At 41.4% G+C, this 22,957-nt stretch overlaps 1 protein-coding gene across 3 annotated transcripts in view; it reads right to left on the bottom strand.

Moving 5' to 3' along the window:
- The window catches only part of PDIA5 (protein disulfide isomerase family A member 5), a 147,211-nt gene that overhangs the window by 109,474 nt on the left and 14,780 nt on the right, over nucleotides 1-22,957 (bottom strand). For all 3 annotated transcript variants that reach the window (XM_079993758.1, XM_079993757.1, XM_079993759.1), the window contains exons 2-3: nucleotides 9,144-9,270; nucleotides 4,080-4,167 (exon numbers count right to left, since the gene is read on the bottom strand). In XM_079993758.1, the coding sequence (XP_079849884.1) occupies nucleotides 4,080-4,167; nucleotides 9,144-9,270 (215 nt within the window). The remainder of the gene's footprint in view (nucleotides 1-4,079; nucleotides 4,168-9,143; nucleotides 9,271-22,957) is intronic.

Here is a 22,957-nt window from a genome sequence, read left to right as displayed (position 1 = left end):
TGACCAGATAGCCTTACCCAATCTGCAACTATACAGAAGTGTAAGAAAATAAGAGTCCTACTGGATCAGATTGAAGGCTCCCCTCAAGTGTGGGTTGGGGTTCATTATCAATACTAGGCAAACTGTTACATTTTAACACAGTGACTAAGGGACAGGCAATGCATTAGCTGGCCCCTTTCAGACACTGCACTAACACTTAATGTGTATCATAATTCTATACCTAGACAACACGGCAAACTGTGGTTAACCAAAAACAGAAGATTCCAAACTCCACAGAAGCAGAGGAGAGCAGAGCGTGTGGGAAAACAAGGCTTGCTGTGGCTGTTCCTGGTTGTTGTATGCAAACTGGACCAATGTATAGCTTACCTTTTGTCCCACAAAGCCTTTATGGCAGGTTCCACTATTGCCACAGTACAAGCCTTTCGAGAGAAAAGCAGTGGTGAGAGGGACATAGTGGCCTTTGTGGACTAGATACATTGCCCGTGCTTGTTTTGACCTGAAAACCTAAGCAGTGGTGAGACTGTTCCACCTTCCAAAACACATAGGAATCCCAAGAATTACACCCATAAATATTTTCCAGCGAACACACAAGGAAGAAGTAGTGCCACAATTTACTTCTAAGATGAACAACAAGACTGCACAATAAAGAAGCAGTTTTGAGAATAGCTCCGTGGACAATGCTGGGATCAACAAAGAGATAATAAAATGATGTCGCCTGATAATAGCTGGGGCAGCATCTTCCTTTCTCCCAAGTCAAGAGTAAAACAGTAGCTATAAGAAACAAAACACAGCCAATTTCATAAAAGGCAGAGCTGTCATAGCTGCAGGGAGAGCAGAAGGCAGCAACCACACAGCACAGCATGCCTGCCAGCCTTGCCAACACACATACACACACAATGTTTCTTTCTTCCCCTGTTCAGAAAACTCGCTATACTGTGTGATATGAGAAGCAAAGCCAAAAAAATAAATAAATCTGTGCTACTGGGAAAGGAGAACATAGCAGCCAAACAAACCGCTCCTTGTCAATATTTGTCAAACAAACTGGGCATACACAGTAAATACCCCCCAACATCTGTGTAATTTGCTCCTTCAGCCTTGAGATCCTTGAGAAGGAGCTGCAACATGTGTTTGCAATGGGAGGGTCTCTCTGTCTCTCTCCTCAGGCACCTCCCTGAAGCAGTTCTTGTTAAGACTTGTGGTTTCAAAGTGCCTGCAAAAAAAAGCTAAGTCATTGGGGGCTGACACACCAAGGCATTTCCATATTGTGGGAAGTCTCACAAAGTTAACAACTAAGCAAACCAACCAACATAGAACTTTCTTTCCAATAATGCCATGAGAAACAATCAAAAATGCAGAAAATGAACCCTGCCCAAGGCAAAACACTGACACAAGCTTAAATCATTGTTTGATTTGCAACACATTTCTCCCAGTTACTATTCAGATCCAGCTTCTTACTTAAACACAAACACACACCGAATCTTTTAAAAGATTTAGCAGTTTCTGCTAGGGCACATACAATTGTAGAGTTGGAAGGGACCACAAGGGTCATCTAGTCCAACCCCCTGCAATGCAGAAATCTTTCACCCGATGTGGGGCTCATGATGCAAGACAGCCAACAAATTGAAGCACAAAAGTATATTATGGGAAAGCATTAGTGTTTCCCGAGACATATCAACAGCCCCCCTGAAGGTTTGACTCCAAAGTTACATGCAAGAATATAAGACAGTGATTTTGCTGAAGGGCATGTAGTGACATTTAGTTAGTGGCACAACATTGTCAGACGCTACATAGAACAGAGAAGCAATGTGGCTCCTGCCAAGAAGGCTCATGATCTAAGTTCAACAGGACAAAAGTGAAGGAGAGGACATGACCTGAAAGTGGAACAGTGAGGCTTGGGGAGGGTCAAAGTGGTACCAGAGGTTTTAAGGAAGGCAGTTGTGTGAGAAGCAATTTAAGCATGGCAGCTAAGGCCATGTTCACTTGAACAGTTATTACAGTTCGAAGAAGTCCACAATGGAAGTAAAATCATTGAAAGAAAGGAAGGATTCACTAAAGGGATCTCACTCTAGAAAGAACAGCAGAGGGACTCCTGGGATACAGGATACTTTAGCAGAGCAGCTTCTAAAATTCTGAAGATGGGGGAACCATGTGAATCAATTGTGACTCCAAATTCATTTTTTTGATATGGCGAGCAGAAACTGGAACCAATTACTTTTTAAAAATGAACTTGCCAGGCACTGATCAAAGACTATTTTTAAAAAAAGATAGTTTGGACTTTGGAGTCAATGCAAGACCCAACACAGCCTCAGTGCTACTCTCAAATCTGCTTTGTGAATGAAACAATCCTGGAGCCATTCCAAGAAAAGTACTTTTGCAGCTCATACAAGTGGCATGCAGCAAAATTCATTAAGATGGGGATAGCTAACCCGTGGCCCTCCAGTTGGTGTTGGACTCCCATCAGTCCCAGCCCATCAGCCCCAGTCAGCATGGCCAGTGGTCAGGGATGGATGGAAGTAATAGTACTAGTACAGCAGCATCTGGTTAGACAATCCTACATTAATGCAGTATCTGTAAAGCACACTTAAAGGCTCAGGAGATACCAACTATATTATGAATTATATTTAATAATCAGCTAAAAGAGATTCTCAAATAAATTACAACCACATAATAGAAGCATAGGAAATTCTCCACAAGCAAAGTAAAGGCGTAACAGAACGTTCAGTGCCTTACCACTGCCTATTCTCCTCCTCTCAAGGATATGCTGAACATATACAAAGATGTACTTAAAGATGACGTTTCTCCCCTTAAAATGGTACCCTAGAAGGTGCTAGAAGCACACCAAAAGCTTATATGCACTGAAATCCTCCATACTCCTCTGACAGAGGGAGAAACAAATAACTTAAAGATTACTTGAATGCAAGATTCTGCATTCTCTGGAAGTTTTAACCAGGGATGAGGAACGGGTCATAAACTTATCAAAGGCAAGTGATCTAAATCTCCCAGGACCAACGATACCTCTCGGTCAGAACATTGCAGGTTTTATCCCTTTGTTCGGTTGTTCTCCCTAAAGCGAGAGGTACCGGGAAGACCACATAAAGCAGCAGACCAGCGTGTAGGGGACAGAGGATGATAATACTGCCTGAATGAATGGGGCCAAGGAGGAATGTGGTAGTTACAGAGTGTTGCACAGAATGGCAGCAGGTGGCTCTGCCTGTGTGATATTAGTGTCAAAACCTGCAGATGCTGAAGTTAGGCATGTTAGAAACAATATAGCAGGCATGTCCAATAGGCAGATCGTGACGTCCGTGGTAGATCACTATCTCCCACGTACGTGGTAGATCACTGTCCAGGTCAACAACTTTGATCTGAACCCCAAAAAGGGGGTGTTGTTGTTGTTTAGTCGTTTAGTTGTGTCCGACTCTTCGTGACCCCATGGACCAGAGAACGCCAGGCACTCCTGTCCTCCACTGCCCCCCGCAGCTTGGTCAGACTCATGCTGGTAACCTCGAAAACACTATCCAACCATCTCGTCCTCTGTCGCCCCCTTCTCCTTGTGCCCTCCATCTTTCCCAACATCAGGGTCTTCTCCAGGGAGTCTTCTCTTCTCATGAGGTGGCCAAAGCACTGGAGCCTCAGCTTCACAATCTGTCCTTCCAGTGATCACTGCTAATTTTTAACTCTGTTAGTAGATCGCAGTCTCTTGGGAGTTGGCCACCCCTACAATACAGTGGTATTGAACTTAATTCATTCTGGAGGTCCGTTCTTAACCTGAAACTGTTCTTAACCTGAGGTACCACTTTAACTAAAGGGGCCTCCCGCTGCCACCGCCGCGCAATTTCTGTTCTCATCCTGAAGCAAAGTTCTTAACCTGAGGTACTATTTCTGGGTTAGCGGAGTCTGTAACCTGAAGCATCTGTAACCCGAGGTACCACTGTATAGGAAGCCGTGGGGAACAAAGGACAATGCTTTCTCTTTGCCACATAAAGCACACAACGGCAGCAAAATCTTGCTTGTTTAGACATGGGCAATTCACCAGGTGGGAGAAGGGAGGGCACCATATTGGGCAGGACATTACATACCCGCAATCTATCCATGATATAGTACCTCGGCCTTTCACCGCTTGGGCTACATCAGATAATAACCTGAGTGAAGTGTCAGCAGCAGCCGCTGGAAAAGAGAGCAAAACAAACAAACAAACAAACAAACAAACAAACAAATAAATGTACTGTATGTATTGAAACAATAATTCATATCTAGCGCAACTCTGCAGAATTCTTTGCTGAAACACTTTCACTAAGTTCTCCCTGCCAGAAAACAAACTTGCCAGAGGCAGCATAGGCTTTTCCCTCAACATTTTACTAAGGGCTGGGATCCAAAGAGCCACTTTAGATATGCCCAAGAATTTGAGCATGCTCAGTAGGATTTTAGATTTTTCTTCTTCCTTCTTTGGACACTCTGCTCCATACCACACACTGTTTCTGGATGTCAGTTTCAAGTGTGGTTTACCATCTGTCACGGATGTTGTTGAAATGTCACAAGCCCAAAACCTCCTTAGGTACGTGGAACAAATTACATTCACTTTATGTCAATGAATACAGTAAGGCGGATGTGATGAACCTTTGGCCCTCCAGATGTTGCTGAACTACAGATCCCATCATCCCTGGCCTTACTTGCTGGGGCTGATGGGAGGTGTAATACAGCAACAATTGGAGGGCCCTATCTGCAGTAAGGAAACTATGTTTGCCTACCTTTCATCATGCTGATCTTCATGGCTAAGCAATTTCCTCTCTAGCTTTTAGCTTCCCCAAGCAAGTATGTCCCTGCTCCCATTCGTTTCCCCTTCCATGTGCTTGGGCAAGTTTCGGCACTGACAAGTAAGTTTTTGTTTTAGTCAGTCCATACCAGGACACCAAGAACAGAGTCAGCACAGGTTCTAAGTAGAGGCCAGTATGAGATGCCTCCGTGTCTGTTTGGCAGCATGAGACAGTCTCCCATCCCTGAGCTGTACTTGGGAAGATACAGCCAGAACCAACCCATGTTCTGAGTCAGGACCCTGCTGGTGTTCAAGAATAGCAAGAGCCAAATACGAAGCTGCTCAATGTGCATCTAGTTGTTGTCCCACCACACCATGCCCATCTCTCAAGTCCCATTAATGGACAGCTCTCCTACTATTCTAGAAACCTTATCTCTGATTCACTGGACAGCTCACCATCCTCAATGGCAAGATTGAAATCTGAGCCATGGTGATGAGAACAGCGCAAACAGTAAGATATCTTCAGACATATAAAATATATTTTCTAGGGAGGGAAAGTTGAACTCTGAGAAGACTGTCCCCTTTCCTTGCAATTTTTACTCAAGTAGAGTTTTGCATAAAATTAGTTAATATTTTTACCACAACTACATTTAGCTATATCGTTAAGTGTGAATATTTTACACATGTAAATCTCCTCCATCTATTTAGAGAGCTAATCTTAGCTTCTTTTCCATTGCTTAATGTGAAAAATCTGATAGATTGTTTTTAACAGTCAGATTCAGCTCCGATATGTGTCATGCATCAGATATGAGACACATATTTTTTAATAAAAAAAGATAGTAAGATAACGTTTACAGAAATCTTTTAGGAAATATTAATGCCCTCCTATTCTGTATGTTTGGATATGCTGTTAGATACTCCACTTGAGAGCAAAAAAACAAAAGACACATAGGCCAGCACTGCTTTAAAATCCTCTTTCAAATTCAGAGAATGAAGTTAGAAACCCTGTTGCAAATTGAACTTTAAGAGTTAGTACAGAAAGACAAGAGTAGAAAATGAGCTTGCTATTCTACCTTATGCTACCAACAGTATAAATATTTTAGCAGCAATTAGGTCACATGAGCATCCATTAAAAGCTATTTCACTTTCTAGAGCAATTGAGGAAAAGTTTATCCTTCTGCTACAAGTGCCTTATCTGAATTTTAAAGTAAATCTTACAGTAGAGAGGTAGGTGAAGATGAACAGCATTTTCACTCTTCTCCCCTGCTACCATCAAACCCACTGTTTTAGAATGCATGGATAGAGAGAATCTGATACACCGTCATAGTGCTGTGAGGAGAGGAAGAATCCCAAATACCCTTCAGGAACAACCAGCAGGAGACTCCAGGTGCTCAGACTCCTACATGGTCATGTGGTTCCAAAACAGGTGAGAGGCAGCTCACACACAGTATGAATTGAGGACGTTCCTTCTCAAACATAAAAAGTGAACATTATGGGAATACTGTATAGGCAGACTGACAGATGTGAAGAGGAATTCTAATTAGCACCTACATAATCCCTTCATTTAAGATAGTTCTTTTCCACAAACAACTTCTACTGCAGAGAAAGGTAACTTGGGTTTACATTATATTAAGAAAAGAGGTAGCAAATATCCCAACTCTGAAAGATAATTCCACTCTACAGATTCGTTGAGCTATTCCTTGACCTCAATGTGCATTGTTTTGCTGATAATTAGCAATCCACATTATCTTGCAAGTTATATATTTACTTTTAAAATATAATTATTAATTAGTGGGTATACTGTATGATATAGTTCTGGATTTCTAAATGCTCAGTGGCCTTTCTAGATCAGATTGTTCCCATGTGGTGTCCCAATTTTTTTGAAAATCTTACTAGCACTGTGGGTCTTTTTTATTATATGCAATGAACAAATGAAATTAATTATATTCTCTGATAACCAACAGCCATAGCAGACCCTAATGTTTCTGCTTTCTACTTGTGGCATGCTGCAAATAGTATGATATACATTATTCTGTATTAGCAATAAAATGTACTTATTATTTAATTATTCACGGCTATAAATGTGCATTGTGCTTTACAGTGTACATAAGGTCAGGTCCTTGCCTCCCAAATCTGAATTTGACATAGGAAATTCTACTGGACACAGTGGGCTTAAATTCTGCATAAGAATGCATGGGGCCACTATTAGTTACCTTTTCTGGAAGAGCCATAAAGACCAAAAAACAAACAAACCCCACATCAACAGGAGCAGACAAATGTATATGCTCCTGGACGGCACTCTAACAAGATAAAAAAGTATTTAAATATCAGTGACGTGTATAAAGAGATGAGCAATGAAAATTACTCTCTGGGAAGACTACCCTCTGTCAGAGGCACCATCTCCCCAATATCACATATGCTAGCTTATGTGTGCAAAATCCCACCTGACATTTATTAAAGGGGAGTGAGAGAAAGGGATGGGTGTAGTAACAGATGACAAATGGAGCTATGCAGTCCCTTAGTGGTGGAGAGGCCATTTCTAAGTGTTGTTCACCACTGGTCCTTCCCTAGTAACTCTGAGGAAGTTTTTTCATTGGAACAAGTGTTTCAGGACACTTTATAGCTGAGTCCTGTTTATTATTATTTTTATTATTTTATTTTATTATTTTGACTTTGATATTAGCACAGACATTACTCCAAACCATGGTTGGTATTTAGAATCTGAACCATGTACTGAACTTCCAAACTCACAGGCAAATCGTGCATTATTTCCACTTGTTTTCTTTCATTTTCTGACAGCTGAGCAATCCAGGCTCTGGGGGGAACTGTGGACATAACTATTGTTTGTCAACTCCGACAGCACTCGAAATCACAAACCCACTTTAAACCATGGCTGCAGCTTCTGGTCTGCTGGCCAATCTTCTTAATCATAGTTTTGGAAGGTGGCTTAATCAAGCATCTGTTCCCTTTCCTGTCCCCTCCATTATCTAATTAATCAATAGAAATTAGTAAAAGAGTCCTGACTTAGTAGCAAGAAGAGATGAACCTCAGTCACTTAATATTCCATAAAATTCTGCCCTTTAATCTAATTATGTTGCAGTCAATGTAATATATTCTAAAAGCAGATAAGTTAAAAAAAAACCCCTAATTCTTGAATAAGCTTCCCCAAACAAGCTACTTGGGAGAAGCAGCTCCCCCCCTTTCAGAATACAGTAAGCAACAACGGGGCTTAAGCTAAGAGCAACTGAAAACTCTGTAATAAAATTTAAAAACCAACATCTCTTGGCTTGTTCCTCTTCCTCACCCAAAGGGGGGACTCAAGGAGGGAATAAAAAAGCATTAAAGAGACCAATTTGATCTAATTTCCAAGCTAATGTGCAGATCATACATCTCCTGGCCAAGTAAATATCACAGCCATGAAATATTAGGCGTAATTAGCCTTTCTGCACACAGTGCCCTAAATGGACCAAGCTCTTGCAAATAATCTTGCCAAGAGCAGCTCACAATCCAGTACAGACAATTAAAAAGAGAGAGAAAGAAAGCAGAAGAAAAGCTGTACTATAGAATCAGGGATGGAGGCAGGAGGAGGAAACCAGCAGAGAGAAGAAGTTGATTGTAAATGAAAGAGACAGCAAGTGGGTGGCTAGCAGACAAGAAGTTAAGAAGGGTATTTCAAGCGGAGGTGAAGCATAAGAAGATGCAAACGGAACAGACCAAAGGAGGGGAGAGAGAGAGAGAGAGAGAGAGAGGGAAACAGAAGGATAAACACAAATGCTGTGTGGGGATGCTTGTATAACTAGGCGTAGAGGAAGGAAAATTGCTCTTTTTCACACACAGTGTTTATATGATATATATATATGATAAAGGGCAAATAAAACTATTGCTGAGAACATCCTTGATGTGTGTTAAGAGAATAAAGGGAAAAGAAATGGTATGAAGAGTGCCTCAAGGCAAAATAGTGGAATGACTTGTGTGATGTTAAGCCGAAAAGCTCACCAGATCTGCCTCCATCTGCGCTTCTCGTTATAGGACTGCTCTTACAAAACAGAAGCGATACATCATTTTATTTATAAAAGTTATAAAATTAAAAAAAAACTTATTTTGTTCGGTGTAAGGACAGGAAGGAAAATAGCAAGAGAGAAATGAATTCATTCCTGGGGGGGCGGGGAGTCCAAAGTTTTATCAGCAAATGCTTGTATCTGTCTGCAAAACAGTCTGCTATTTATCAGATATACAGTATATAAGGTCTGAAATCAAGATTTAACTTTTAAAAAATAATAATAATCCTTGCTCTTTTAGTGATCCTTTCAACCTTCAGCCACTCAGCATTATTTGTTAACATATCAACTGCTCTTAAACCTTTGCTTGTTTTTTAATGAGCAGCACTCACCAGATTTGGAATATAGCACCAACACATTGTTCCGTGTTCTCAGGAGCTTCTTGAAGTCCTTCTGATCACTAATTTTCTCTATCAATGGGGACATCTTTGCTGATAATAGGCAGGCTGGAAAGATGGTCTGCAATGGAAAGACAAAGAGAAAAACAAACAGGAGCATTACTATTACGACACAACCTGTTTGCACGACAGGGCGCAGCAGAGCAATAAAACAGGCAGCAATAAAACATGTGGCATAAGTATGGGGTTAAACAGGCCACAGCTGTATTGATTACAGATGTCAGCAGGTTTTGGCATAGGGAATGGGTATGTCTCCTTAAATCAACCAGCCCACTTGCGAGTTGTGGATCAGCAGGGTTGATCAAGGTTACAGGTCACCCTATGACATGCATCAATTCCAGGAAACCTCCATAACCACCATTTGGGGGTGCTATGGCCCGTCAGCCCCCAAGTTGAGTGTCCGGACAAGTAGCTCCTCCCCAAGCTCTACAACCAGTGGAAGAACAAAGTGGCAGTAACTTTTCCTGCCAACTACCCACACTCTTGCACACTCCTAGGGTGGATCTACACACAGGGGAAAAAACGCTATAAATAAGTCAGAAATTAATTCATTATAACAAAAGGGGGGAACTACGTAAGATCACTTCTGTTTTCTGCTCTACAGCACCATCTGGTGTTGCATGTTTATAACACATTCAAAACACTGTTTTTTGACTAATGTAGCTGAGTCCCTATTTAACCATGGTTTTGTATAGCATCACATGTGAACTGGACCACTGGTTCTTAGTCCACAACCTGCCACATGCCTTCCCAGACACAAAGACCTACCTGAAGTCTAAAAAATGCAGATATGAGACAAATGTATCCCTATACAGGTAATCAAGTGAAAGACCCACTGTAGGGCAGGGATGGGAAAGAAAGCAATGCCCAAATTTCAAACCACTATGAGTCATAGGACTAGAAAGCCATCTCATAGCAAGGCAGAACACTGGTTGACCTTGCTCAGTTTAGTCTACACAAACTGGCAAAGGCTCTCAGGGTTTCAGACAGGGGACAATCCCAGTCCTACCTTGACACAAAACATGTGCTCTCCCAATGACCTATGTCCCTTCCTCTGCTTGATGCAGCAAGCAATCCTGGGACACCAATGGAAACAGACCCCAAAGTGGTCATGGAGAAACTAAAAGGGTTTACAACGGGGGTACAACAATCCCTCACACCATCCAGCAAGGTAGTGGCATTGGTTTCCATTAGAACTGCATGGTAAATATATATTAGATGCAATTAAGAGGCCTAATGTGGGCACTCAAAACAGGTTCCTATTAGGGAGCCCAGCAGACACAATGCTATCCATGGCCGCAGCTTCTACACATTCCTGGAACAGGTATCACTGACCAAAAATAGACATCACCTGTATTCATCTTTTTCAGAACGAAAGGGATAGCGAGGAAGGGTATGCAGTAGCAAATGATTTTTCAGGGATCAATATGAACGCCAAAAAATCCCACTTTATTTTCATGGCAATCAACATTGCTGTTGGAGGCTATAAGGGATATTGCAATTATTGCATTGTCTGCCTCCCACTGTCTGTAGGCAAGCTGTTATTGAGTCTAACTCTTGAACAAGAGACATACATTCTAGCCCTGTAGTCTATTAAAACACTGTGTTTCTTCTGCAGCCTCTTCACTTCCCCATTCAATGCTATTACTTAGTGAAAGCCTCACCCTCCCCAACTATGTGTTTTTAATATCCGCTGCACCGGTCTGGAGCTATGAAGAGTGAAAAACTGAAGAAAGTTTGAATTCAAACACCTCACACAAAGGGGTGATCAAATAAGATGAACAGTAAATGTGTAACTTTGCAAACGCAGCCCTGCATGCACTGATATGATGGTAATACACCAGGGATGCTGAACTGAGGGCAGCATTCCCTGTGACTTACCCCTCAGGGAGTCACATACCAGGAGCGGAGTTGGTAGTGGCCAGGGATAAAAGTGGGCAGGGCAACCCCTTTTCTCCCCAATATCCCTCTTCTCTCTCTCTCTCTCTCCCTCCCTGCCCCCCATTCTGCTATCCCAAGTAAAGTTGTCCCTCACCACATGTGACAATAGTCTCTCATTACACACAACCTGCTCAGACAGAATATATGTGACCTGCTGCGCTGCCTAAACCCCTTTGCCGTTCATGTGATTTCTCAGGGGAAGTGTACATTTTCGGAGGCCAGAAAAATGTGCTGCAGCGCACTCATTTTTTAAATGTGTGATTACAGGAACAGTTCTAAGAATTAACATGCCGTGTCTGTAATTAATGCTTGTTCCCTTCTTATAGCTATGAGGGGGTGTCCAGTATTACTTTCTGCCTGCTGAGTCTAAAAAGCTGGAGTGACTTACTTTAAAATGCAGTGCTTACCTGCTCAAAGCTTCCAATACACTGCAGCAAGTCATGTGTCTCTGGAGAGTAAATAGCACACTATGTAAATTAGGATTTTAATACAATCAAATGGATTTTAACCAAGTCTCACCATCATGAGATTCTGTAGCAAAATGCAGGTGGCCTTATTAAAAGAGATGCTTATAGAGGTAGCTTGGAATTATTCCTCCCAAAAATGGAAATGAGGCAGTGCAAGTTTCAGTAGAGTTTTGCTGCAGCATCATACACCCCCTGGGGGAAACACAATCTTAGGCACTACACACTACACAAGTGCCTCCACACACTTGTGTCTTCTGTGTCACTTCTGTTGTATGACACAGCTTGCAAACATTAATTCCTGTCAAACAGTGTTTAAAACATGAATTTATATCCCAAAAGCAAATTCTGCCTTATGTTATACCCCCAAATGATTCATGCAGTAACAGAGAATTTTCTCAGTTTCTGCTCTGAACCATGGGTGCAGGTGCCATGCCATTTTCCTTGTATGGCGGGCCTCCAAGTATCCCATTGGCACTTGCTGAATAAATCACCACCATTTCCTCTGTATTAAGATTAATGTTTTGCCCTGTCGAGGCCACCAGAACCTAAATGTTCGCTGCAAGTGTTCTGCACTGGCAGGTGGAATATGGAAATCTGCATATTCATGCTTAGGCCTCTGCATCAGATATTCAGTAGGTGATCGAGGGCATCCCAAGAACTCGTCACCTTGAGATAAGCACTGTGGACTACATGACATTTGCAAGTTGATAAGAGTTAAAAAGTCGGATAATGCAATTCTCTTTTCAGAAGCAGCTCCATGCATTAATTCAGACATCAGGCCACACTCCTCTAAGCAAGACACCGGGCTTCCTCCATAAGCAGCTGCTAGGAGTTGTCATTAACTCACTTGGGACTCCATGCAGTTGTAATGTCTCTCTCACATGAATGAGGAACAGGAAGCATAATCTACTTAAATCTTTTCCCAGAGGTGTGAGGGGATCCATCTTAATAACTCTGGAGTATGACAAGGGTGATGGGTGTTATTTTTGACCAATGGCTTTTTTGGACATCCTTCTTCTGGGCCTTGAGAATGTCATGAGCCCAAATGCTCTAATATTCCTCTTCTCCCCTTCCCACCCCTCATTGTTTAGTTTTTTTATGTCAGTTAGTAGGGAATGCCTGGCACTGCCCAGGATTTTTTTTTAAAAAAACCAAAAAATATTGTGATTTTTAAGTGGATTGTGTGTTTTGTGAGCTTGGGCCACTCACATAAAATACTGGGCAATTCAAAATGGCATCTTCATTCGAAGTGGAACCTGGTATCCAGACATTGATGAAGGCTGCTACCACAACCTCAGGAACCCTCATACCGTGTGTGGCAATGGTATCTTAAGAGGTGGCCAAATCTATGCCAAAAAAACCCCACTGACATCACACCAAAGTCAAATTTCAAGTCCACCATCTTGATTCAAAATGGCACCTGGCACCCAAACATCAGCTTAGACCCCCCCCCACCTGCAACTCAGGAACCCTCACGCCAAGTTCAGCAAAACTATCTTGAGAGGTGGCCAAGACTATGCCCAAAAAAATAGCATAGTCACCAAAGTCATGTTTTAGTCTGCCATCTTAATTCAAAATAGTAACTTTCACCTAAATGTCAACGAGGAATGCCATCTCTACCTCAGGGACCCTTGTGCCAGGTTTGGTGACAATATCTTGAGAGGCATCCAAACAAATAGAGAACAACAAAAAGAAAAAGAAAAAAAGTGGACAGACAGACAAAACCACTTTCCAAATTATACAGCATGCTGGTGAGGAGTGACCTGCACCACCCATAGTAATAACAACAACAACAACAACAACAACAACAACAACAACAACAACTTATTATTTATACCCCACAACAACAACAACAACAACAACAACAACTTATTATTTATACCCAACAACAACAACAACAACAACAACAACAACAACTTATTATTTATACCCCACCCATCTGGCTGGGCTAAAAGATGTTACTTTCTTTAAATGGACAGTGTAATTTGAGAGTATCACACTAAGAATCAGGTTAAGTCATGCCAAAGTCACATTTTAGTCTGCCTTCCTGACTGAAAATGGTACCTAGAATCTCAATGCTGACAAAGACCACAGCTCCCACCTTGGGAACCCTTGCGCTAAGTTCGGAGATGCCAATAAAATGAGCACAGTCATGACAAAGTCACATTTCAGTTTGTCATCTTGATTTAATATGGTGCCTGGCATCCAAATATCAATATAGACCCCACCTCACGAACTGTCTTCTGCACCTGACTCTGGTTCGTAGGTATTGAGGCTCTAGCAAAAAACAAAGTACACCCAACAAGCCTGAAGTCTATGTTAGGCTATCAGGGAGCTTGTATTTTTTCAAGTCCCGGGTAGGAACATTTGTATCTCCATATATAGCTTTTCTCCATGAAAAAGTGTGAAGATAAGAATCTAGTTCACTGTCAGCTTACAGAACAAGCCTAGTTCCACCGAAAGCTCTCTGACCACTGGTATTGGCCAAGCAGAGCAATTTACTCCATACACTCTGTTTTTGATCACTTATAGTCATTACAATGCAGATCAACTGCTAGGACTGGCATTTGGAACCGTTAACCCTATGGCTGGAAAATATACCATATTTTTCCGTGTATAAGTCGCCCCCATGTATAAGACGACCCCTGTTTTTTTTTAACCCAAAATTAAGAAAATGCCCTATGCTTTATCTGTGTATAAGACGTCCCCTTATTTTAAACTTTAAAAAATTAGGAAAAAATATAGTCTTATACATTGAAAAATATGGTACTTTTCACTGCCATTTACTTTCATTAAAAAACCCTGCAAATTCATGTAACATTAAATCCAGGAATTTCAAGTAAGTTAGATACAATTTTAACGTTAAACTGAATAATGAGTATATTATTTTTTGTCATTTTAAAAGACCCAGACAGAAAGAGCAAAGAGGAAAAAGCAAAAACCTCTGGCCAAATACATCAAGACTAGTATGCTACCAAAGGAACACACTTTATGAATGCTGCGATATGACTCAAGGGATAGATTCACACTACATTGTTTGCAAAAAGACTTCACAGAAGGTGCTACAAGCCAGTCTAGGCAATAAAAAAAACCTCCTCTATTCATTTGTTTTACACCCAAGGTCACAGAAACGGATGAGCACATGTTGCGAGGTCAGGAAAGTTGACACACATTTCTGGAAAGGAAATCTGTCTGCTTCTCCTGTGAAGCTCATAACAAGCAATAAGAATCGGACACAACTACTAAAGCTTGCCGTTCGACGTGTGCAAGAGCACACATCCACAACCTGTAAAGTCAAAAATTAATTCTGTTGAAGGCATCGACGCAATTGAAGCTTTGGAATCCAGCTTCTGAATTACTGAAAAACAGTGCTTTTAAAAGCATCATTACAATTGTTAACATTTGTTAGATAAACAGGATCACATCAAGCCAGAAATGATCTGATGTGGGTTCCAGCTGAAGAGGGCATCAATTATTCTTGTAGGTATACAGGAGATAAAAGTGAACAAGCTGTTAAAAGGACTGCAGTGGCAGTAATGGCTTTTCTCCCGTCATCATGTGCATATGCACTGTTGCTGAGAGCTGCTCTGAGCGATGAAACATTTTCTGTCTCTGCAGTCTTAGTCACTCAGCCCACTTCTGCAATGCCCGTGAAGGAACTCATCAACATTTTGTGTATGAAATTGTTCACATCTAACACGATTTAGCTATCTTACTGTTGAAGCAGAATGCAAGCCAGAGGTGTCACTGGTACTACCTTGTTCTGTTTGCTTGGATAAGTTTCACACCGTTTCCTTCTCCAATGGTAACAGAAGGCTTGAGGAAGTGCGTACAATCATATTTCTTTTGGATCCTTGCCGATCATGGATGGTTCTGACTGTATGAGAAAAGAACTGGCCCTATGCAGAAGAGTATAAAAGTGCCCTTAAGAGAGAAAGGTGCCATCATCTCTTAAGGAAGCAGCAATCAGGCTCATTTTGGATGCACTGCCCCACAATTAGTGGGGCAGCCACGCATAGCTGCATTCAAATATCATACAAATAACTGTTTATTCATCCAAACTAAACTGCTCAAACACAATGGGTATCAAACCATGGTTTGAAGCTGGTTTGCAAAATACAGATTATGCCAACCATGGTTCACCGTTGTGTCAAAAATCACAAGCCATTGATAGTCCACAGTTAAGATTATTACACAACCTCAAGAAACTGCTGCCCCATGGAGACAAGAGATGAAGTAAATTGATGAGCAGTTGTGAGAGGAACACACAACCAGGGTGTGCCTGCTATACATCTGAAAGCTCAAACTATGGTGTGATTCTGGGTGGCACAAACCTTAGTTTTGCACAATATCTGGACTGACATGACAAAATAAGAAGGGACTTCAAAGCACTTTAAACTATGTGCCAGCCATACTTACTATCCCTAAATTCAAGAATCAAAACTCATTTATACCCGACTTGGAACATATAATCAGATTCTGCAGTTACAAATTATTCACTTTGTAAAGGCCTAAGGGAACATACGCTCTGGGATTCATGTACTATATTCAGATTGAATGACTCTGGGGTGTTAAAACCAATGTGCAAGAAATTACAAGACTACCACTTTTATCTAAAGTGTTTTTCTCTCTCTCCTCTTCTTTCCCTGATCTTCAGAGCTGAATAATTATCAGGGTTTTTTTAGATTTTCCATTTAGCCTTCAGGGCAATATTTATTAGTGAGATAGTCCCTTGAGTTCTTCCATTAAATTTTCCAGCAATCTCTGTAAATTGTAGAATTGTTGCTCATGTAGGCATTGAAAGACCACTTGCCTGCATTCCAGATAAACATGAGAACTATTTGACATTTGTTAAAAAGATGCAGGACTTGTGTAAGGGTGCATTTTTCAAATTTTATAAGCTGCAAAACTGGCTTACACTTGACCAGGGCAGCAGTGTCTACACAAAATCTAGCTCACTTTTACAAGCACCTGAAAAGCTCACCTTATGACATGACTATTGTAATTAATTTAACTTGATTTTCAACCATTCACAACCTGTTCTGGAGGTTTCACACAGTAACTGTGATGCCCAGAGAGCTGTTTCACTCACTGTAAAACGCTAGCATGCCCAGCAGGTTTCCCACACCAAGTTGGTGACTTTCCACCATATGCAGGGTTGTAGCATTGTTGGACTTAAGCTACAAGGCCTTGAACTCACATCACTGTCTAGTCATGAAGCTAATTGGATGGTCTTGGGCAAATCACTCTTTCACAGCCACTTTATTTTCTCCTTCTTTCAGGTCATACTGGGCATTCAGCTAAATGCTGAACTCTGCAAAAAGTGAGAGCTAGAAACCAAAGGGTAGTACCCTCCATTATTAGGAATGTATATGTTTTTGGAGCTGCTCTGATCACAAGATGGGATTGCCACAACATTTTTCTTGGTTCCCCAATTACACAATACACTGCTTAACATGAACAGGCTATGGTCACGTGTCAGCAAAGTGGGAAATGAGTAGCCAGTTACAAACACAGAAACATTCTGCTCCCTATTGCTGCAACCATCTTGAGCCTACTGCCTTACTGTTTTCCAGCTAGGAACAGACCAGGTGTTCCAAATGACCCACAGCCCTCAGATTCCCTGTACAGCTCACTCTCAGCTAGTGATTTTGTCTTATCCGCTTCACTGATAATGTGTGTAAGAATCAGCTTGACCCAACTTGGGCCCTGATGGGGTTTTGTATGCTAAGTCAAGCTCCTGACCCATAGATTGTAAACTATACACAGAGACAGGAAGCAATTACGCTACTAGAACAGAATTCTCTGATGAGCCACACTAAGCACATGAAGTGCAAGATGTTTGTAACCTTGTTGGCCCTGCAGACTGACACACATTTTAAGATGTAGCAAGCTTTTCTGAAGCAGCAGAGTTTTCTTTCAGGCCCTCTAGACACCAGCACTTTACAGTAATAAAATGTGAAAGCTTAACTCTGTATGCAGATAGATGTAACATTTCTGCAGCAGTGGGAAACACTACTGGGGGTACAAGACAACCCCATTTTGACAGCTAAGTATTGTTTCTGCTTTACCATCAATGCCACAGAGTAAGCTCAATAATGAGGTCTCATCCGTGTAGTAAACCAACCTGCTGCGTATCTGCAAGCTCAAATCTTGTTTTGGGTTCTCAGCTATCAGCATTCCATGCTCTTGACTGGCAATGACTACCCAGGATCGTAGAGATCTTCTACATCCCCGGCTACCTGGTGCCAAGGAGTGGGCTAGGCTAGAGACACTTCTGCACATGAAGCCTGTGTTCCACCATTGAGCTATAGCCCCTCCCTTCAGTTTTATATAAACTCAATTAACATGCAGCTCCTTGAACACTGTCAGAAGAGAAGGGTTTACCCTCCACATCCCACTCATTCTCAATGAAGTGGTCTTTGCAAGTTGACCTGTTTGTTTCCCTTCCTCCCACACAAGTTTTTCTTTTTCCTATTCAATACCCACACTTTTAAAATGCAATTGTTGGCAAACCAAAAATTCTCCATGCCAAGGCAATCTTGGCATCATTTTAAAGCTCAAAGCACAGATTTGGGACAATCTAAATCATTATGTTAATATGCACAAAAGCTAGGATACATATTAAAATACCTGAATGACTGGAGCACCTAAATCATATTTTCAGCCAAAGTAATTTGCCTTGGTCATATAAGTTCTAACGTCAATAGATCAGATATACTCATTTTGGATTAGAATACTGTGAGATGCAATACTGGTAAGTTGCTTCTAGACTGGAGAGAAGTAGCATACTTGGGAACAGATGCAGGTATCTGTGGCTTACCTGTTTTGTGTCACTTCCTTGAATAACAAACTGAGAGAATAGACTGAACAGAGAGAGGGAGACGATAATGCTTCCTTGTGAAGACTGTGCAGAGCAAAATAGTGCCACCATCAACTGCTAAGTCATTTTGATGGAAGTGCTGAAGGTAGCGACCACAGACAAGGGGAACAAAAGAGGAGGGAGAATGCACAAAATGGTGTAAGCCACTTACAGGTCATTGAGAGAGCCCAATAAACCACCAGCAAAAGGCACTCAAAGACATAAACATAGTAGCACCCCATTCTTTTGATCAATCAACTTCAAATTGCATATCATGTTACACTGAATGACATAACAGAACCCCACCTGTACATTTTTGTACATGCTTCAATGGATGTCACATGCAACAAAGCACCACAGCCTAAGACAGATTCTTAAAAGTGAGCAACAGAAGTATCCCCAAACCAAGCACATTTAATTTAAATCTTCACACAAATAATTACCTACAGCTCTGCCATTGTAGGCTGACCTAAAGCCATTTCTCCTCAAATCAAGATAGAGAAGGACAGAGAACACACTAGGGTTTAATGGCATGCTTTTCTGTCCTTTTGCTCATCATGCAAACTGCTCCTGACCTTGTGCAATAATTGCTTCCTTTCCCATCACAAACGCTCCCTTCCATTGCTATTTACATTCTGAGCTGCAATCACCTTGATCACTCAACCATCAGTAACAAATGTCTCCCGAGACATAAAGCGATTAGTAGAACAATCCCCAGTTTTTGTTCATGATTAATAGCTAACACTGTCTGAGAATTCTCCAGACAAAATCACCCATGGAGAAACGGGAGTAGCGCCACGACCCCCACCCTAGGAGATGCATACATTGAAAGTAAGGATGGAACTTCTAAATATGGCGTTCTAAAATTCTATTCTAAAATCTCCTGATTAAGCCAAAAATTATTGCATTTTAGACAGTTTTATTCCACCATTCATCTGACTTCAGGGTGACCATGTGTTATCCTCACCGCTAGGTAGAAACTTTTTCTACTATCTATTCCGGCAACCCTCCAAACCATGGTTTATTAGAGCAGGTATGTCCAACCGGTCGAGCGCAATCTACTGGTTGATCTACCCGGAAAAAAGTAAAGCTCCACAACTTTGGCTTTCCAAAAAAGACTCAACAATTTATAGTGGGAGTAGATTGCAGTCTCTTGTAAATTGGACATGCCTAGTTTAGAGGATTGAAAATGAGCCATATATTCACACTGCCTTCACATCCATTGCTTCTCTCTCAGCTTTCCACTACAGTTTGAAGTGGGTTTCTGATTTTAGGTTTACAAGCATTAACCACACTTGGCTTATTTGGACATCAAAGCAAGCTATGTTCAGTGCTGAACCAAAAACTGAGAGGCAAGCCTCACACAAGAGGAGAATAGTCAAGCACAATTTACAGTCCTACACACTATAGCTTGGATAACTGCTTGGCTAATAATATTTTGCTACTTACACCCTGCACATCTGACTGGGTTGACCCAGCCACTCTAAGCAGCTTCCAACGGAATATAAAAAACACAGTGAAATATCAAACATAAAAAACTTTCCCATATAGGGCTGCCTTCAGATGTCTTCGGAAAGTTGTATAATTGCTTATCTCTTCGACATCTGATGGGAAGGTGTTCCACTCACTGGCCCAGTATCACTCAGTGTGTTTCATAGCTGAATGAAACTCCTCAGTCCAAAACCCTAATCCATAGTACTACTATGACCTCACTAGTGAATGTTTTGCTAAGAGACTTATCCCTCCATGGAGTGGAACAGTAGCTCCTGAGGGCACCCACTGAAAGGTGAGATGACTGCCATCATCCCCTACCACGGACCATTCTAGTTGGGGCTGATGGCAACTGCAGTCCAACAGCAACGGTAGGGCCACACAGACATCACTAATGTAGATATAGCTGACAAGTATTTATTGAATACTAGTGGTAAAACAAGAATGTGGATGAAATGAAAGAGACTGAGAACAAACGAAGAAACTCAAAGCATGCAGAGTCCTGCTCCTAACCATGGAAAGTTCTGAAACACACCATGAAGGCCAACTTAGCTACCACCTTTTTATAGGAAGGTGGAGAGTCTCAGGATTCTCTTTAACCGAGACATCCAGATTCTGTGTTGTCTATTGTGATCAAAAGGCATATACATTTTGAGACACCGTGTCTACCAGGTATGTTACATCAAACAGCACACTTCAGATAAGAATCTCAGCTTTTTATCTAGCAAAGATGATGTCTAGCTTTGATATAACTCAGTTCTTGCTAAGTTTCACTGTAGAACTCTCTGTAAGTCAAAATCTCTTAGTACTGGGGAGCAAAAAGCCCTCCCTAAAAAAGCCCATTCCTTTATTGGGTCTCATCTCAAGGCAGTTCACTTCATTATTAAAGCACACAATACAAAATCACAATTAAAAAACGTCAATTCTAAAACGGAAACAATCTCGTGCAAACATGGAGCCAAGCTTAGCAGCGCTAAATCTGATTGGAAAATCCTGTTGGAACAAAAATGCATATTTGTCTAAAGTCAACCAAGGATGGGTATGTGGGAAAGCCACAACTTGGACTGCTACAGAAAATATTATGGGTCAACGTTTGACGAAAAAGAAGTTTTAGGTTGGTAAAGAACAATAAATTAGGAGTCATTTACCCTGCTCATGCTGGTTGCCATTATACTAAACGAACCAGTTAAGTTATTGGCTTCTTGTTTTCTGTGAGGCACCCTTGCATGGTCTGCCAACGATTAAAGATACAAATACCTTGTCAAAAGCCTCCATGTTCCTGACAAAGGCTACTTATCTCATTCTGGTCTTAGAAACATTAGCAAAAGAAAAAGCTATCCAGAGCATACATGCCATATGCTTCTCAGTCATTTCTAAGTTGTCCCAGGGGTCATGGAATGGTTGCTAAGCAACTGCCCTTGTGGTCCCTTGTAGCTCTATCCTTACCATTCTGTCAGGGTTATGAAAAGAGCCTCTCGGATGGTTGCATCCAATGCTCTGCAACTCCACTCATGCAACAAGGCTCCTCTCCTCCACCAACATGCTCCCAAAATCTGCTCTCAAGATCGCCCAACTTTCTGGAGGGTGTACAGAGGACTACTACAAGATTGAGGAGGAAAGAGTTATGTTCTGCAAGTCTCTTGTGCTAGTAAAACAGGAAAATTGGGTACTGTCCTGAAATTTCATGACTACATAGTACATGTTAGAAGTAACAGAGAAGCATATGGCATCTATGTTCTAAAGAGGCTAATCCCCCTCTCCTGCTGCCAGAATAAGACTGTAGTTCCTGACAGAACAAAAGACATTTGATAGGGTTCCCAAGGCATCTTTCAGTGGTAGCAAGCTGGGCAACAAGAGGCCAGTCACTGATACTACATGGCATAACAACGATCACTTCATTCAGATGTTACACCAAACCATAGTTTTATTTTTATGACTGAACCTGTATCAGATCACAAACCATGACTTGTGAGAAACTGGCAAACAAAGACACCAAACCACAGTTTGAAACTGGTTTGCAAACCATAAGCGAGCTGACTGTGGCTTGCTTTTTTTGTCTAAATTGACAAACCATTAACAAACCAGTGATAGTCATTGCTGTGAACCAAAAGGCTGCTGCTCACTTCATAAGAAGTGAACTTATGAAGCCACGTGCTGAGCAACTGGAAAACAAAACTACAAAAGTAGCTCTAACCATGGCTTGTCTTTCCTGTATTTTGGAGGTCAAATGACAGTGTGGATGCTTAGCTATGGTTAGTATAAACTATGTTTTGGCACAATATATGAATGAATCCAGTTTCTAGTGACCAGTTGAGTAGAATCAAACTATTTGGTTGATGGTGTACAGAAGCAGTAAGTCTAAGAGCTGTTTACTGCACTATAAAGTAACATAAATGAAGTACAATTTACTTTACACACACACACACACACACACACACACAAAGCACCATGAATGCTAGCAAATAATTGATGCTGCAAATTATGTGAGAAGGGTACCTTTTTTCCTGATGCTTTGCTGGCAGAGGTGTGGGGACAAGGGTTCTTCTAAAACAGGCTTGGCCAAACTTGGCCCTCCAGCTGTTTTGGGACTACAACTCCCATCATCCCTAGCTAACAGGACCAGTGGTCAGGGATGATGGGAATTGTAGTCCGAAAAATAGCTGGAGGGCCAAGTTTGGTCATGCCTGTTCTAAAACATATGTGGTGGACCTGCACCCAGGTCCACATTTTGGCTATTGGAAAAATATCTAAAATTACTAACCAACCAACCAAAAAGGGCCCTAGAAGTAGCTCTGATAAGCTTGTTTATGGGTGAGGATGCAGAACTGCTAAATAAAAATATGATAGGATACCTTTTGGTTGCGATGCAAACAACCGTTGCTAACTTCTGGAATGACCTAAAGGGGTCTACTTTGGTCCTGGTATAGTACCAAATAGCTGTAATTGAAAAACTTACATAAAAGTTACAGGCAGAGCTAGAAGGAAAA

The sequence above is a fragment of the Podarcis cretensis genome, assembly GCF_951804945.1.
Source record: "Podarcis cretensis genome assembly, chromosome: 1".
In the NCBI taxonomy this organism is placed as follows: Eukaryota; Metazoa; Chordata; class Lepidosauria; order Squamata; family Lacertidae; genus Podarcis; species Podarcis cretensis.
Note: the sequence above shows the minus strand (reverse complement) of the source record. Positions and strands in the feature narration are given on the sequence as shown.